The following is a 14922-nucleotide window of genomic DNA, read 5'->3' as shown; positions in this document are numbered from 1 at the left end:
TATGTCAAATTCAGGCTCGACAGTACCTAGCTATCAGAAGAATTACATTTCAGCTTCTGTATCTGACCATATGGCATGTATATAGTCCTATTTGTTAAGCAATGGCATCGGATACACCTTAGGAAGCATGTCTTCTCTATTGTAATGTTCTCTGTCTTATTAATCTTATTAACTGGCTCAATGTATTGAGATCGAGGGTGTGGGGATCGGTGGGTTATATGCAGTGGTGAAATTCATTTTTTTTTTACTACTGGTTCTGTGAGCATTGCTTGTTGGGCATGACAGGGGAAGGATACTGCAAACTCCCAATTCCCTCCCCACTCCAGGGGAAGGATATTGCAAAATCTCCATTCCCATCCCACTCCAGGGCCAGCCAGAGGTGGTATTTGCTAGTTCTCCAAACTACTCAAAATTTCCTCTACCAGTTCTCCAGAATCTGTCAGAACCTGCTGAATTTCACCCCTGCATGCCACCCAGAATTGCTTTGAATTCGACAGCTTTATAAATCTAAATTATTTATATTTTTATTTATCACTCAAGATCAGTATGATTATTTCCCAAGAAATAAAGCTAAGCATTTGGGCAATTTCTATTTGCAAGGACTTGAAAACAGAAATGCTGAAACTTAACTTCAGATACCCTACACACACCTAAAAACCCTCACAAGATTTGTTGCTAATGGAAATGCAATGTTATTTTGCTTACACAGGGAAGTTATAATCGCTTCTCGCCATATAGCAAGAAGTTGCAAACTGTTCTCCTGATACATGAAGCTGAAATCACTGTCTAACAGAGTGATTCTGATACACTGGAGGCCTATTTTCCCTAGGGTTATTTCTCAAGATGTTGTATAAGCCGTAAGTGATGTATATGTTTCTGTACAACTGTGGATATATTCAGTTGGCTGTCGTGTTGGAAAACAGTGTTAAAAATAATTACGCACTTAAATTCTTGGATCGTTTTCAAGACCAGAAAACTACCGATTACATCACGCGTTAATGTCACGTCCAAAGCAGAACCCAAATATTCAAGCGCTCGTAGATCAATTTAAATTCTCCAGTTGGCTTAGTCCTCCTACAGGAATTGGATTATTATTGATAGAAGCAAGCCCGCAATCTGTAACACAAGAAGAAATCAAACTCCAAGCGGCCATCAATACTTTCTTTGGTATGACAGAAACATGGGGAGCTATTTTTCCCCCAAAGGATATTCCTACCCAGATTTTCCTTCGGTATTTGGACCAAGAGGCCTGGTTAAAACTTCATTTTCTTCCAGGCATTTAAAAGCTCTTGATTACTCATCAATGTTAGGGGGCTGGGTTAACAGAGGTTCTGTATTGGGTCCAAATACAGGGGTTTAAATGAACCCTGGCTTATTAAATGTTGGATTTATTTATTTATTTATTTATTTATTTATTTATTTATTTATTTATTTATTTATTATTTATTTATTTATTTATTTATTTATTTATTTATTTATTGGGTTTGTCAAGCATGTGTGAGAAAACAAGTATAATATATAGACATAGGTATAAGCAGGTATACATCTATACATAAGAAATGAGTACAAATAGATGGGGCAGTAGGACAGGGACGGTAGGAATGCTGGTGCGCTTATGCACGCCCGCTTTACCGACCTGTTAGGAATGGGGTGAGGCCCACGGTAGACAGTTTAAGGTTAAAGTTACAGGGGTTTGAGGAGGTAACAACAGAGTAGGGTAGTGCATTCCAGGCATTGACCACTGTGTTGCTGAAGTCATATTTTTTGCAATCAAGTTTGGAGCGGTTTACTTTGAGTTTGTATCTATTCTTTGCCCCATGTATTATTGCAGTTGAAGCTGACGTAGTCTTTGACAGGTAGGATGTTGTAGCAGACAATTTTGTGTACTAAGCTTAGATCAGATCGCAGGTGGCGTAGTTCTAGGTTGTTCAAGCCCAAAATTTCAAGCCTGGTGCCATAAGGGATTCTATTGCGAGCAGAGGAGTGGTATTTGGTATTTATTAATATTTGTATGCCACCCTTTTCCCTGGGGGGACTCAGGGCAGCTCACAATTCAGAAGGAGCGGGGGACAAACCAAGTTACATATAGGACAGTACTTCATTAAAAAACACAACATTCATACTATTCGGGTACGGTGAGGTCTTTAGCCCCAGGCCTGTCGGGACAGCCAGGTTTTAAGGGCTATGCGGAAGGTCTGGAGGGTGGTGAGGGTACGAATCTCCACGGGGAGTTCGTTCCATAGGGTCGGAGCTGCCACAGAGAAGGCTCTCCTCCGCGTGGTTGCCAGTCGACATTGACTGGCTGATGGAACTCGGAGGAGGCCTAATCTGTGGGATCTAATTGGTGGAGTGGAGTACTCTTCTCGTGAAATACCTCTGGACTGGCTCGATTGTATTAATGTCCATTATACAGTTTGGATTCCAGGCTGATGAGCTTTGTCATCTGCCTGGAACATAACTTTCTCGTAATCCTGACTATGGGAGAAGAGGGATATGAATGCACTTTCATCTGTTTCTCTCAGACTTCAGAGTTGGGAGATTTATGCATATACATGGCTATTTTTGTAGGTGAACGTAGTGGAATAGAAGGAACACCCTAAATGCAATTTGTAGGACGGAGAAAGGTAAAACATGACACAATGCTACCCATTACCAAACCACATAGTTGGTCCTGAAGGATACCATAATTGATGGTATCAAAAGCTGATGTGAGATCAAGGAGAACCAAGACACTGACCTCATCTCCATCCTGATTACTCCAGGGGGTCATCAACAAGTGTGATCAATTATGTCTCTGTACTATGTCCCAGCTTGAAACCTAGTTAGAAAAGATCCAGATAACCCAGTAGCCCTAGACCTTCTGAAGTTGCAGCCCAACCAACTTTTTGGCAGCCTTTCTCAAACAAACAAGTCTTTGTCCAAGACTTTTGGGTCCAGCACCAGCTTCTTGAGAAGGTGGCGTACTATTGTTTCCTTTAAGGCAGGCAGAACCATTCCCTTTACGCCTACAAACAAATAATGTTTATTAGTTTTGTGTACTGTAATCAACAAAGACTCCCAGAGGTATGCATTAACAACATTAAAATAACATAAGCATAAAACATAAACATAAAAAAACATAATAAAAACAGAGTGCTACCGTATAACCTCCAGTGGTGCAAACTCACTGCTCTGCAAAGGTCTTCTGGAATAGTTTGGTTTTAAGCAGCTTCCTGAATGCCGAAATGCTGTTTATGGACCCAGTCCCTTAATCTCTGCAAATAGAAAACCACTAATCTCTCTTGAGAAGACTGCGCCATTCCATTTGGAGAAGGCAAGCTGGAAAATTGACTGATTATCCTAATGTCTTAAGATGATAGCCAGCTATATCAAAGGCCACTGGGAGACCACAAACCTTAAAACAGATTCCAGAACAGATTCTATTAACCTTTTATCATATCATATAGAGCCTAAAGATTTTCATAAGCTTCCTGTTTGGTGCCCAATGCAATTCAGAGTGCTCCTATTTATTTGTTTTCCTTGATTTTATTTCATTTCTCTCTCTCTCTTTTCCCTTATGGGATTCGAGAGAGTACATATAGAGATCTCAGGCTGCTTCCTGGCCTGGCCCTATGAAACAAAGCTGGAGTATCTTGAAAACAAAGGAAGTCTTGTTTGTGTAGTTTAAAAATGCCTATCAAGTTCAACATCCTGGTTCTCGTAATTGGAAACTGATATCTGTGGGAAGCTCAGAAGCAGGTCATACAGGCTAACACTTTCCACTACTTTCCTCGATTAACATTGTTAGCTTTTTTTTTTCCTCCAAGAAGTCTTGTCTAATCCCTTTCCAAGCCATCCAAGTTGATTGCTATCATCACAGCTATGACAGCGAATTGCATTACTTGGCAAAGCTGTTCAACAAGATCACATGACTTCTGACAGTGTTGAGGAGTTGACATACAGTATAAGCCTCTAAATGAGGAATGGAAAACTGTTCGGATATTGCAAAATGACAACTCTTGGATGGCCCTGGAGAGATGGGCTATAATGAGGAAGGCTGGGAGTTGTAGAAGCATTTGGAACACTTGTTCTGAGTGATGCTGTATGAAGTCTGATCATCTGGAGAAGTTCATTTGTCCATATGAACATGTCAATTTATTGAGCTATAACCCAGGCAGGCCAAAAGAGTTTGCAAAAGAGCCTCCACATGTAACAATTTTATGTGGTAACTAGGAAGAGAAATGTGGCAATGATTCTGGAATCTGAATCTTGGTACAGTCATGCATACAGTTGCATCAATATGATTTTATTGCAGTGTTTTATTGGTGCACTCAATTAAGGACTCTTGATAGGCCACCAGTAAAAATTAAATGGAGACCAGAAAATAGTTTATAAGTCAGGAGCAAAACGTAAACAGAAAAGACTGAGGAGCAAGCCATAACCGGAGACTGATGATCAACTGAAGGTATCGAAATAAGCTCAAATTCAGGAAGACCATGTTCTCAAGTGAAGTCCACCTATGCAGAAAAGTCGTATATACACCTTCCTTTCCAGGTTGATCCAATAAATAACAAGTGCTTGATTGAAAAATTGTAGATTCTAGCTGTGGAGTTCATCACTTGGGACAAGTAAACACAGATCCAGCAACTGTCAACAGATGTTTATGTGGAAATGTGGTCAGGGGACAAAGCAGTCCAACCAATGGAAGGATTTGAAAGCAATCACACATGAGCCAGAATTAATTTTAGAGCTTCTAATTAAACTGGAAGAGAGGCAGGAGGAGGCAACGGTAAAGGAACTCAAGACAGGAAATCCTCTCAACCCTGCCAGATGTTCCTTTTTACTCTTCTCTTTTTATGTTCAAAACCCGTTTCTTTCTCTATAGCTAATTTAAGTGCTTTAAGAGATCAAGTGTGTGTTTTTTTCTCTTTAGTTGTTGTGTCCTTTCTCATTTTGCTTTAACTAAAATTGTCTCAGTCTTGCTGTGTTTAATTATGGCTATATTTGCTCTCTAGGTGCTCACAGTACTACATCTTATTAATCACATAAGGAGCGATTGTATAGAGAAATAATCCTGCATTGAGAGTATTCGATGGGGCTCTGATTTGTAAGAGATCCAGTTCCATGGTGTAGAACAGTGTTGCCTAATCTTTTCCGGACCGAGCGCCCAAAGCATGTGCCCGACCCCCCAAAATGCAATGCACGTGCGATCCCCGTACATGTGCCTTGCCCCCCATGTGCACCACCCCCGCATGCGCATATGCCCCCCACGTGTTCATACACCCCCCACAAGTGTGTGCGCCCTCCGCAAGCACCCCATTCCCCCACGCATGCACAGCAGCGACTCAAAGACCAGCTGGCCAGCGGGAGGCATGGGAGCATGCATGGCAGAGCTGAACTGGGGGTGACGGCTCGCATGCCCACAGAAAGGGCTACCTGTGGCATGCGTGCCATTGGTTCACCATCATGGCTGTATAGGGTACCATACAATGTGAGCTGCATATTTTGGACCAACAACTGAGGGAGAGACTTTGACTAGGGCTTGGAAGAGAGTCATTTTGGTGCAGTGGTTAAGGCACCAGGCTAGGAACTGGGAGACTGTGAATTCCAGTCCTGCCTTATGCATGAGAAAGCCAAGTTGGGTGATCTTGGGCCAGTCACTCTCTTTCAGCCCCAGGAAGAAGGCAATGGTAAACCATTTTTGCAATCTTGTAAAGGAAACATCCAGGACATGTCCAGGCAGTTGCTAGGAATTAACACTAATGCACAGGCACGCGCATACATACGTATGAAACTTCATAAGCTGAACAGCAAACAGATAAACCAAGTAGGGTTTAGAATGGATTTGGATTTAGTGAAGTTCTAAGCAAAGCAAGTCAAATAAAATGAAAAGCACGAAAACAAACCCCTCTTTTTTTTTAAAAAAAATGAAACACCCATAACTCATATCAACAGAACAAGATTTTGTGCACAACGTATTGCATATAGTTGTTTTTAAGGTATTTGTTTACGTAAATGCCCTTTTCCCTGAACATTTTTTTAAAATGTTCTGCAGAGCATTGTTTTAAAAATGTAAATCTCTCCAAAATTTGATCTTCTTTTGAAATTGCTCCTTTTTGTTTTTGCTTTCAAAAGCATAATTTATTTTCAGCAGAAATTCCCTCTTTTTGGAAGGGAGCCCATTTTTATCTGGACAAGTTTGGATTTTGCAGAGTTTACTCAGTCCTGGCATCTGGGCTATTTGCTGGTGCATCTTTCAGTGGATTTCAGAAATTTGATCCCCAAGAAGTCCATACTGGATTTAATTTATTTGCCTAATGGATGCTGCATCAGGCATGATGTCTTTTCTGTGCAACCATTGGAAACCTGATCACTCTTATACACTTTTGGGACCAAACTACACTGGAGATATACTGGAGATATGCTGAGCTTTCTCAAGAAAGCTCAAGAAGCAATTTTGAACCATGGGGTATCTTCCAGAGATTCCCCTAAGAAAACAGAAAAATATATGCTTATAGCATCTTAAGGGATGCGGTGGCTCATTGGCTAAGTCACTGAGTTTGTTGATCAGAAAGGTTGGCAGTTCGGCGGTTTGAATCCCTAGCGCTGCATAACGGAGTGAGCTCCCGTTACATGTCCTAGCTTCTGCCAACCTAGCAGTTCAAAAGCATATAAAAATGCAAGTAGAAAAATAGGGACCACTTGTGCTGGGAAGGTAACAGCTTCCCATGCACCTTCGGCATATAGTCATGCCAGCTACATGACCACGGAGACGTCTCCAGACAGCTCTGGCTCTTCGGCTTTGAAATGGAGATGAGCATCGCCCCCTAGAGTTGGGAACGACTAGCACATATGTGCGAGGGGAACCTTTACCTGTATACTGGAGATAATTATTATTCAGTTTCCAAATTTGCTTTTTATTCCAGTTTGAAATCATCCCATTGTTCTTGCTGACCATTCACAAGAAAATTTGCTCCTGTGAGAGTGGGAGGTAGAATTGCAAATAAGCCTCTTTGAGATAGTTTAAATGGGAATAGTGTGTACAGATCATTTTTAAATAAACCAAGTGAGGGGAGAGAAATGACAAAGTGTATCAATTTTACTACCCGAATCTTGGTTGACTTTTATATTTCTTTTCTTAATTTTTTTAAAATTTATTTTGGTTGCTCTTTTGCTTTGCCTGTTGTTGCCATGACTTTAAGATCCGAGTGTTTTATTAGAGTTATTTGAGTGTGCGTGTGTGCATCCTCAAGGAGCATAGTATGAAATACCTACATGAATAAATCAATTTTTTAAAAAATAGGTCCCACAAAGATGAAATGTAAATCAGCAGGAAAAAGACTATAAATCCACTTTCTTCAACGTTCAAGAGGCTCAAAGCCCTTCAGAGCTCTGAAGTTCTTAGCATTCAGGTATATAGTTTCTGCAAAGCAGTCTTCGAATATGGAAACTAAATCGAGCAGGACACAAGTTCTTTTCGCAACAAAAGTTAAAATAGAGACGGTAATTTTACTGAAATGTATCCCCACTTAGAGTTCTGTCACAACTTTAAACCCTACACGGACAACCAAAATGCTTTAAAAAGAACAGCAGCGAGAAAAACAGCTCCCATAAAAGTGATAGATTTTTATCATTAGAGAGGCAGGGGAGGAAAAAGGCAAAATGATTAGATCGATTGGAAAGAGTACATTTCTGAAGATCCACAGAGGAAAAGCGATGTCTGCATTTTGCTTAGGTCTTGGTTTATTTCTTCCTCTAAAGTTATATTTGTGTGTGAGTGTGTCTGTGTGTGTGTGCGTGTGTGACGATGATGAAAAAAAAATAATCCAAAAATCTAACAAGGCAGAAACACCTGGAGAGGCACAAGGGGAAGGAGCTTGTCATGGCTTTAAAACCTAATTTTTGCAGCACCATCAACTTTTGCTGTCTGTTCCTACAGCGCTTGAAATTGCTGTTCCGTGTGCATTTGCTTCACCTACTTATGAATAGGTTGATAAGTTTATTTTGGAGAGATGTAAAATATCTCGTATCTCTATGAAGGCTGCTGCAGATTCCAAACTGGATGGTATAATATTGTTCAGGGCTATTTCCTATGCATGGACGCAAGAGGCACAGTTCAGATGACCCAGTACTTAAAATTGCTTCCAAAACCATTACTTGGGAGTCTTTTGAGTTACCGGTATGGTGCTGTGTTGTGTCATTTCTCTCTCTCCAGTCATATCAAAAGTTATTTCTGTACAACATTCGGTGAAAGAGATGCACAAATGGTTGTAGATATTCCAAAATTATTGAATAGCAATGTTTAAGGGCATTTTATCATATCTTGGGACGGTTAGCTTTAGTGTGCCCGAGTTCATTAAACATAATCCAGTTTAACAACTAGGGAGCTGACCTTAGTTTATTTAATCTGAGGAAGCTTTCTTATTGGATTCTTCTGGTGTTTAGGGAACTGATCTTTACATACAGTGGTTTGTTCTCCTAATACTCATAACTTGATCGTTTACTCTTCACCAGGTCAATTATAAACCTAGCAGGTGCGTCCACATGATATGCTAAGCTTCTGTGGTGGGCAAAATAATTCAGGGTGGAACTTTCCGATATCAAAATGGGTCATTTGTTGTTTTTGGAAACGGACCATTCTCAAAGCACAGGTGCTCTGAGTGTTTCAGCACTACTGGTTCCTAGAAGGATCACTTTCAGAAGTCTTGAAATGTCTTGTTCTGAGATTGGGATGGCTTGTTTTGCTTTCAGAACATTGCAAAACGAATCATTTTTCTTAATTCTAGTTCAACTTGGTCTGTTGGTTAGTAGATGATTGGGTATGGACTTAGCCTTTGAGGTTGTTTATTCTGCAATTTAGAAAATGAAGTAATTCAGTGAATAGGATAAATTGTTGTTGTTAGTTGCAAAGTCGTGTACGACCCATCGCGACGTATGGACAACGTTCCTCCAGGCCTTCCTGTCCTCTACCATCCTTATATCATACAGAATAAGTATGTTGTTGTAATTAATGCAGCCACTGAGTGTAAAAGCTGCCTTTATTAACCAGGTACAGGTGGTCCTTGACACCTTTGGGCCCAGAATTTCCATTGCTAAGCGAAACAATTGTTAAGTGAGTCACACCCAGACTGCAAATTGCTTTGAACAATGGCTAAACCAGGGGTGTCAAACTCAAGGCCCGATAGCTGGATCCGGCTCACAGTGTGCTTAGATCTGGCTCATGGTGTTTCCTGGAAACAGTGAAGGATTGCCTTGTGGTGCCTCTGCCAACAAAAACAGCCCTCCTGAGCTCTGTATTCATTGGCAGAGGGTTGCAGGAGGCCTTGCAGCCAAAAACCAAGCTCGGGAGCCTATTTTCACTGGCAGGGTGCTCGGGCCACCACTGGCGCACCCGACACAAGTGATGTCAAGCTTGCCACACCCCTTGGACACACAACCCTGATGCAGCTTTCAATGAAATACCATTTTATAATGCCTTGGTAAGGCCACACTTGGAATACTGCATTCAGTTTTGGTCGCCATGATGTAGAAAAGATACGGAGACTCTAGAAAGAGTGCAGAGAAGAGCAACAAAGAGGATTAGGGGACTGGAGACTAAAACATATGAAGAACAGTTGCAGGAACTGGGTATGTCTAGTTTAACGAAAAGAAGGACTAGGGGAGACATGATAGCAGTGTTCCAATATCTCAGGGGTTGCCACAAAGAAGAGGGAGTCAAACTATTCTCCAAAGCACCTGAGGGCAGAGCAAGAAGCAATGGGTGGAAACTAATCAAGGAGAGAAGCAACCTAGAACTGAGGAGGAATTTCCTGACAGTTAGAACAATTAATCAGTGGAACAGCTTGCCTCCAGGAGTTGTGAATGCTCCAACACTGGAAGTCTTTAAGAAGATGTTGGATAGCTGTTTGTCTGAAATGGTAAAGGGTTTCCTGCTTAGGCAGGGGGTTGGACTAGAAGACCTCCAAGGTCCCTTTCAACTCTGCTATTGTATTTAAATCAAGTTTGATACTCCTGTGCTAAACAAACAGTTGTAAGTCAAAGACTACCTATAAAGCTGAGCGTCCAGATAGAATGCAGCTCTTCCTACAAGCATGTTTCCCCTCCACCTAAATTAGTTACTGAAGTTTGCTGTTTTTCATTCTGTCTCCCACTTTTATTTAGCAATAGCAATAGCAGTTAGACTTATATACCGCTTCATAGGGCTTTCAGCCCTCTCTAAGCGGTTTACAGAGTCAGCATATTGCCCCCAACAACAATCCGGGTCCTCATTTTACCCACCTCGGAAGGATGGAAGGCTGAGTCAACCCTGAGCCGGTGAGATTTGAACAGCCAAACTGCTGAACTGCAGTCAGCTGAAGTAGCCTGCAGTGCTGCATTTAACCACTGCGCCACCTCGGTTCTTCTGCAGAACCCATGAGGGATCCTTTCATGATGGGTAACACATATTGCTTCTATATATGGAAGATATATATATCTCTTGGGCATGTTGTAAGGCCTTCTTTGCCATTGAATAATCTCTTGAGAGGAAGGTTGGTTCACGCTTTTCCATCACGCTCTGAATTTCCATAGGGCCATCCTTTGAGGAAAGATCTTGTGATAAGGATGGGTGCAACCAATGCCAAAGAAGGATGAGGCACCTTTTTTTTAAAAAAAAAAAATTATTTTGGGGCATTTATAATTTTCTGGCACTCCTCCCTCCCTCCTTACATATAATGTGCCAAGGAAGGGATATATTGCTTTTGCCGGAAACCTAAATTGCTTGTTTGCTTGCAAAGACCTTTAAAATTAATTTGAGAGCTGGATGAACATAAACCCCGGAGTCATAGGATGTTCACCTCTGTTTTAGAACAGGATGCTTTTAGAAACCAGTGGGGGGTTTCTTCCTTCTTGAGGAGCTTCCTTCCTGCAGGATATTCTGCTCTGGTGTCAGAGTTCCACCTCTGTTCTTCAGCAGTGGTCTTGCCATATAAGATTAATGACTGTTCTTCTGTCGTTGTCAGGCCCTCTGGTTTCTGTTGTTTTATTTATTACGATTGGAGATCAGATCATACAGGGAAATCATTTTTTTTAAAAAAAATAAGATTAAAACATTCAAAGAGGAGAAGAACATCACGCGTACATAAACATTGGCATGGGGTTTGTTCTAATAGATTCTGACACAATGCAATTGTGGTACATAACAATTCTGGGACTTTCCTTGTCTTCTGAGGGTACTGGTACAATAGCATGACTCATGTAAAACTCTGTGTTTTGCCACGTCTGTTGGATAATAGGGAGTTATCATGTCAATGTTGGAGAGTGGGAACAACAAATTAATTGTTCTAACTGTCCTTAGGTTCTAGAAGAAATTTCCTGACACTTAGAACAATTCATCAGTGGAACAACTTGCCTCCAGAAGTTGCCAGTGCTCCAACACCAGAAATGTTTAAGAAGAAATTGGAGAACCATTTGTCTGAAACACTATAGGGGCTCCTGCTTAAGCAGGGGGTTGGACTAAAGGATCTCCATGGTCCCTCCCAATTCTGTTATTTTGTTATTCTCTTATTCTGTTAAGAAGTGCAAGGGCTAAAGGATTTCACATGGTCAGGCTTTCTGGTTCAAGTACTCAATTACAACTGTTTTCACAAAGAATCATAGCTGTGGTTCGGGACCATGCTTTATGGCAAGCAGTTATTACACATGATTGATTGATTGATTGGAAGGGTATAAAGGTAATCCTTGTAATCTTACAGCCACAATTGAGCCCAACATTTCCATTGCTAAGTGAGACAGTTGTTAAGTGAGTTTTGCCCGTTTTTATTACCTTTCTTGCCACATTTGTTATGTGAATCACTGCCGTTGTCAATAATACTGTTGTAAAATGAATCTGGTTTTCCCATTGACTCTGTTTAGTAGAAGGCTGCAAAAGATGAACTGTCATAAATTATGAGCTAGCTGCCAAGTGTCTGAATTTTGATCATGTGACCGTGAGGGTAAGGCATCTTGCGCTAAGTGTGAAAAATGGTCATGCCCCTTTTTTTCAGTGCCATTGTAACTTCAAAGGGTCACTAAATGAATCGTTGTAAGTTGAGGACTACCTGTAAACAGATTCAAACCATTCTCTCATATTTATTATATCTTCCTCCAGCTGATCTAAATTTAATTTTCTGCTACCCCAGAGGTTGTAATGCCTTTTCATTCTCAGCGTCCTTCTCCACTGGAAGTTGACAAAGTATTGTCCTTTCCCAGTGTCCTGATAGTTACTGATTTTGCTTTTTTTTATTTTGTTCTTTCTCCATCTCTTTCTGCAGAACCTATGAGGGCCCCCAAAGGCCTTGCCTTTGCAGAGATCCAATCCAGGCAGCTGATCCTTCAGTGGGAGCCTCTGGGTTACAACCTGACACGCTGTCACACATATACTGTCACACTCTGCTATCGCTATGCTGTAGGCACTGGCCATAACCAGACCTTTCGTGAATGTGTGAAGATGGAGCATGGCACCAACCACTACACCATCAAGAACCTTCTGCCTTATAAAAATGTCCATGTCAAGCTCATCCTGTCCAATCCTGAAGGCCGGAAAGAAGGCAAAGAGATGATATTTCAGACTGATGAAGATGGTGAGTTTTGTATCTCAGTCAGCATCTGACATTTACACCTTTCTGAACATCTGTGAAGAACATCTTTTGAGCATCTTCATCAAATTAATTGAGCGATTGGTGGAGAAAAATGAAATTCATTCTCTCCCTCTCCCCCTCTCTTTCCCTCCCTCTCATCTGTCTCTCTCTGTTTCTCTCTCTCTCTCTCTCTCTCTCTCTCTCTCTCTCTCTCTCTCTCTCTGTCTTTCTCTCCATCTTTGTCTGTCTGTCTGTCTGTCTCTGTCTGTCTCTGTCTCTCTGTGTATATGCATGTATATATGTGTACATATATTTTACTTACATGAGCAAAATATTTGCACATTTCTTCAGTGAGGAGAGGGGAAGAACTGAAATGTGTGATTTTAGGTGATATCTGTGAATGTAGGCATCTGACTGCTCATTTGGAGCAAACAAAGATCCAGTTAACCTGTCATTGAACAGAAAAATTTGAGAGGTCTGAGGTTCCATCACAGTACATTCAACTATAATAGTAATGCTAAATTAGAGAGATGGTGAAACAGGTGCCACAAGATCTGCTCTTTTCTGGGAGAAAACTATACCTGCTAAATTAGACTCAAATGAATGTGTGAGACTTTTGTCTAGCTTGTTTCTCTTTGGAAGATATCCAAAGTTGCGAGTTTCTTCATTAACAGAGGAAAAAACATGAAGAGTGGAGAAAATAGAAACGAGGGTTTTTTTCCCTTCCCTCACATCTGTCCTTTGCCTCACCGCCTTATACCTCTTTGACAATCTAGGTTGGTTTTTTTTTTAATGGAGAGATGATGGTTTCATTCTGCTTTTAGTTATAACGAACATTGTCAATGAAGCAAAATATAAATATTTGAGATGGAGGACCTGGAAGGAAGGAAATTAAACCGGAGTTCAGAACAATGCAACAGGCCTTTGGGAATTTAAACATTGAGTAGTAGTCGTATGGTCCTTTTCAACAACCAGAGGACTTTGCCTGGATATCTTATCAGCATTTAGGGTTTAAAACAACCGTTCTTCTGAATTTCATGCTTTTACATGGAATGAGCCTGTTCATTCCAGGCAGCCTTGTAGATGAGGAGTGGCAGAAACAAGAGATCATACCGTGATAGAGGATAGCATTTCATTGCTGTTACCATGGTTACCACTAGGCCTTATTTAGACATGCATGAAACCGGCTGATTATTGTTCTTTTCTCCTCTCGGTTCTGTTTCTTTGATTGATCTCATGGTGAGCACCCAAAGACAAGAGGCAGTTTGAAATGTAAGCATCAATTGTGAGGCAGTGTGGAAGGAGGAACAAGACAGGAGCGGTGGAGACAGACTGGAGGAAATGGCAGCTATTTAATTCTCCTTTGGTTACTTGAGCTGAAGGATCTGAACCTGACAAACCCTTGCCCTCAGATAGGAATGGATGTGAAAAGGGGATTACGATAAAGCGCAGCAAACTAGCACAGGAACAGAACAAGGAGGAAAAGGACATGTCAAATCATTTCATGCTGCAAGATGGGGGAAGTCAACAATTGTGAATCTTTCCTTCCTTCCCCTCATCATAAGGGGGAAAAAATTCCCTCAGCGTTCCTCAGTCTTCCTTCCTTCTGCAAATAGAAGCCTAGTGCTGTAAGGAATAAATTGGATAATGAACATAATGTCAGGGTTCCAAGTAATACCCCCAATGAAAGAAGACTCCAACGTTTGAGTTTTCTCAAATTTCCATTTTATTAGAGACATCATATTGGCACATCTGGGGAAAACAGAATCTGAAAGTTTCCAGGTTTTCCCCACCCCAAAAAAATTTCAAGTCCCTGCCCAACACACACATGTCCATCACATGACCCAATCAGGCACCATCCAAAACTGGAGATGCCTCCCAGGCACACCATCACAGCTGCAGGGCAAGGTGTCCTTGACTCTCTGACAAAGGAATGTTTTTTAGACTATATATTACCCAGAGGTGGGTTCCTACCAGTTCGCACCTATTCGGTAGAACCGGTTCATCAAATCTACCGAACCGGTTAGAAGAGGTTCCACCAGTGGACCCGGAAAGCAGGCCACACCTACAGAAGAGGTTCCAAACTTTTTTGAAACCCACCACTGGTCCTTGGATATGATAATTCTACACTATCATGCTCATATTTATAAAACTCAGTGCCTCTGTGAAAGGAAAGGATGACTACTGCGTTTGTGGTGCAATCAGAACATTGTGTGTGTTGAAGTTAGCAATAGCAATAGCAATAGCAGTTAGACTTATATACCACTTCACAGGGCTTTCAGCCCTCTCTAAGCGGTTTACAGAGTCAGCATATTGCCCCCAACAACAATCCGGGTCCTCATTTTAC

General features: G+C 41.2%; 1 protein-coding gene across 1 annotated transcript in view; it reads left to right on the top strand.

Annotated features, from left to right (window-relative positions):
- Positions 1–14922, top strand: part of PTPRU (protein tyrosine phosphatase receptor type U) — a 422700-nt gene that overhangs the window by 233572 nt on the left and 174206 nt on the right. Inside the window, exon 8 of the mRNA XM_087727684.1 lies at positions 12270–12578. Within this exon, the coding sequence (XP_087583810.1) occupies positions 12270–12578 (309 nt within the window). The remainder of the gene's footprint in view (positions 1–12269; positions 12579–14922) is intronic.

Source organism: Thamnophis sirtalis, unplaced genomic scaffold (genome assembly GCF_051295495.1).
Source record: "Thamnophis sirtalis isolate CommonGarterSnake01/CBP01778 unplaced genomic scaffold, rThaSir2_p1.2 scaffold_13, whole genome shotgun sequence".
Lineage (NCBI taxonomy): Eukaryota > Metazoa > Chordata > Lepidosauria > Squamata > Natricidae > Thamnophis > Thamnophis sirtalis.
This window is presented reverse-complemented; position numbering and strand designations above follow the sequence as displayed.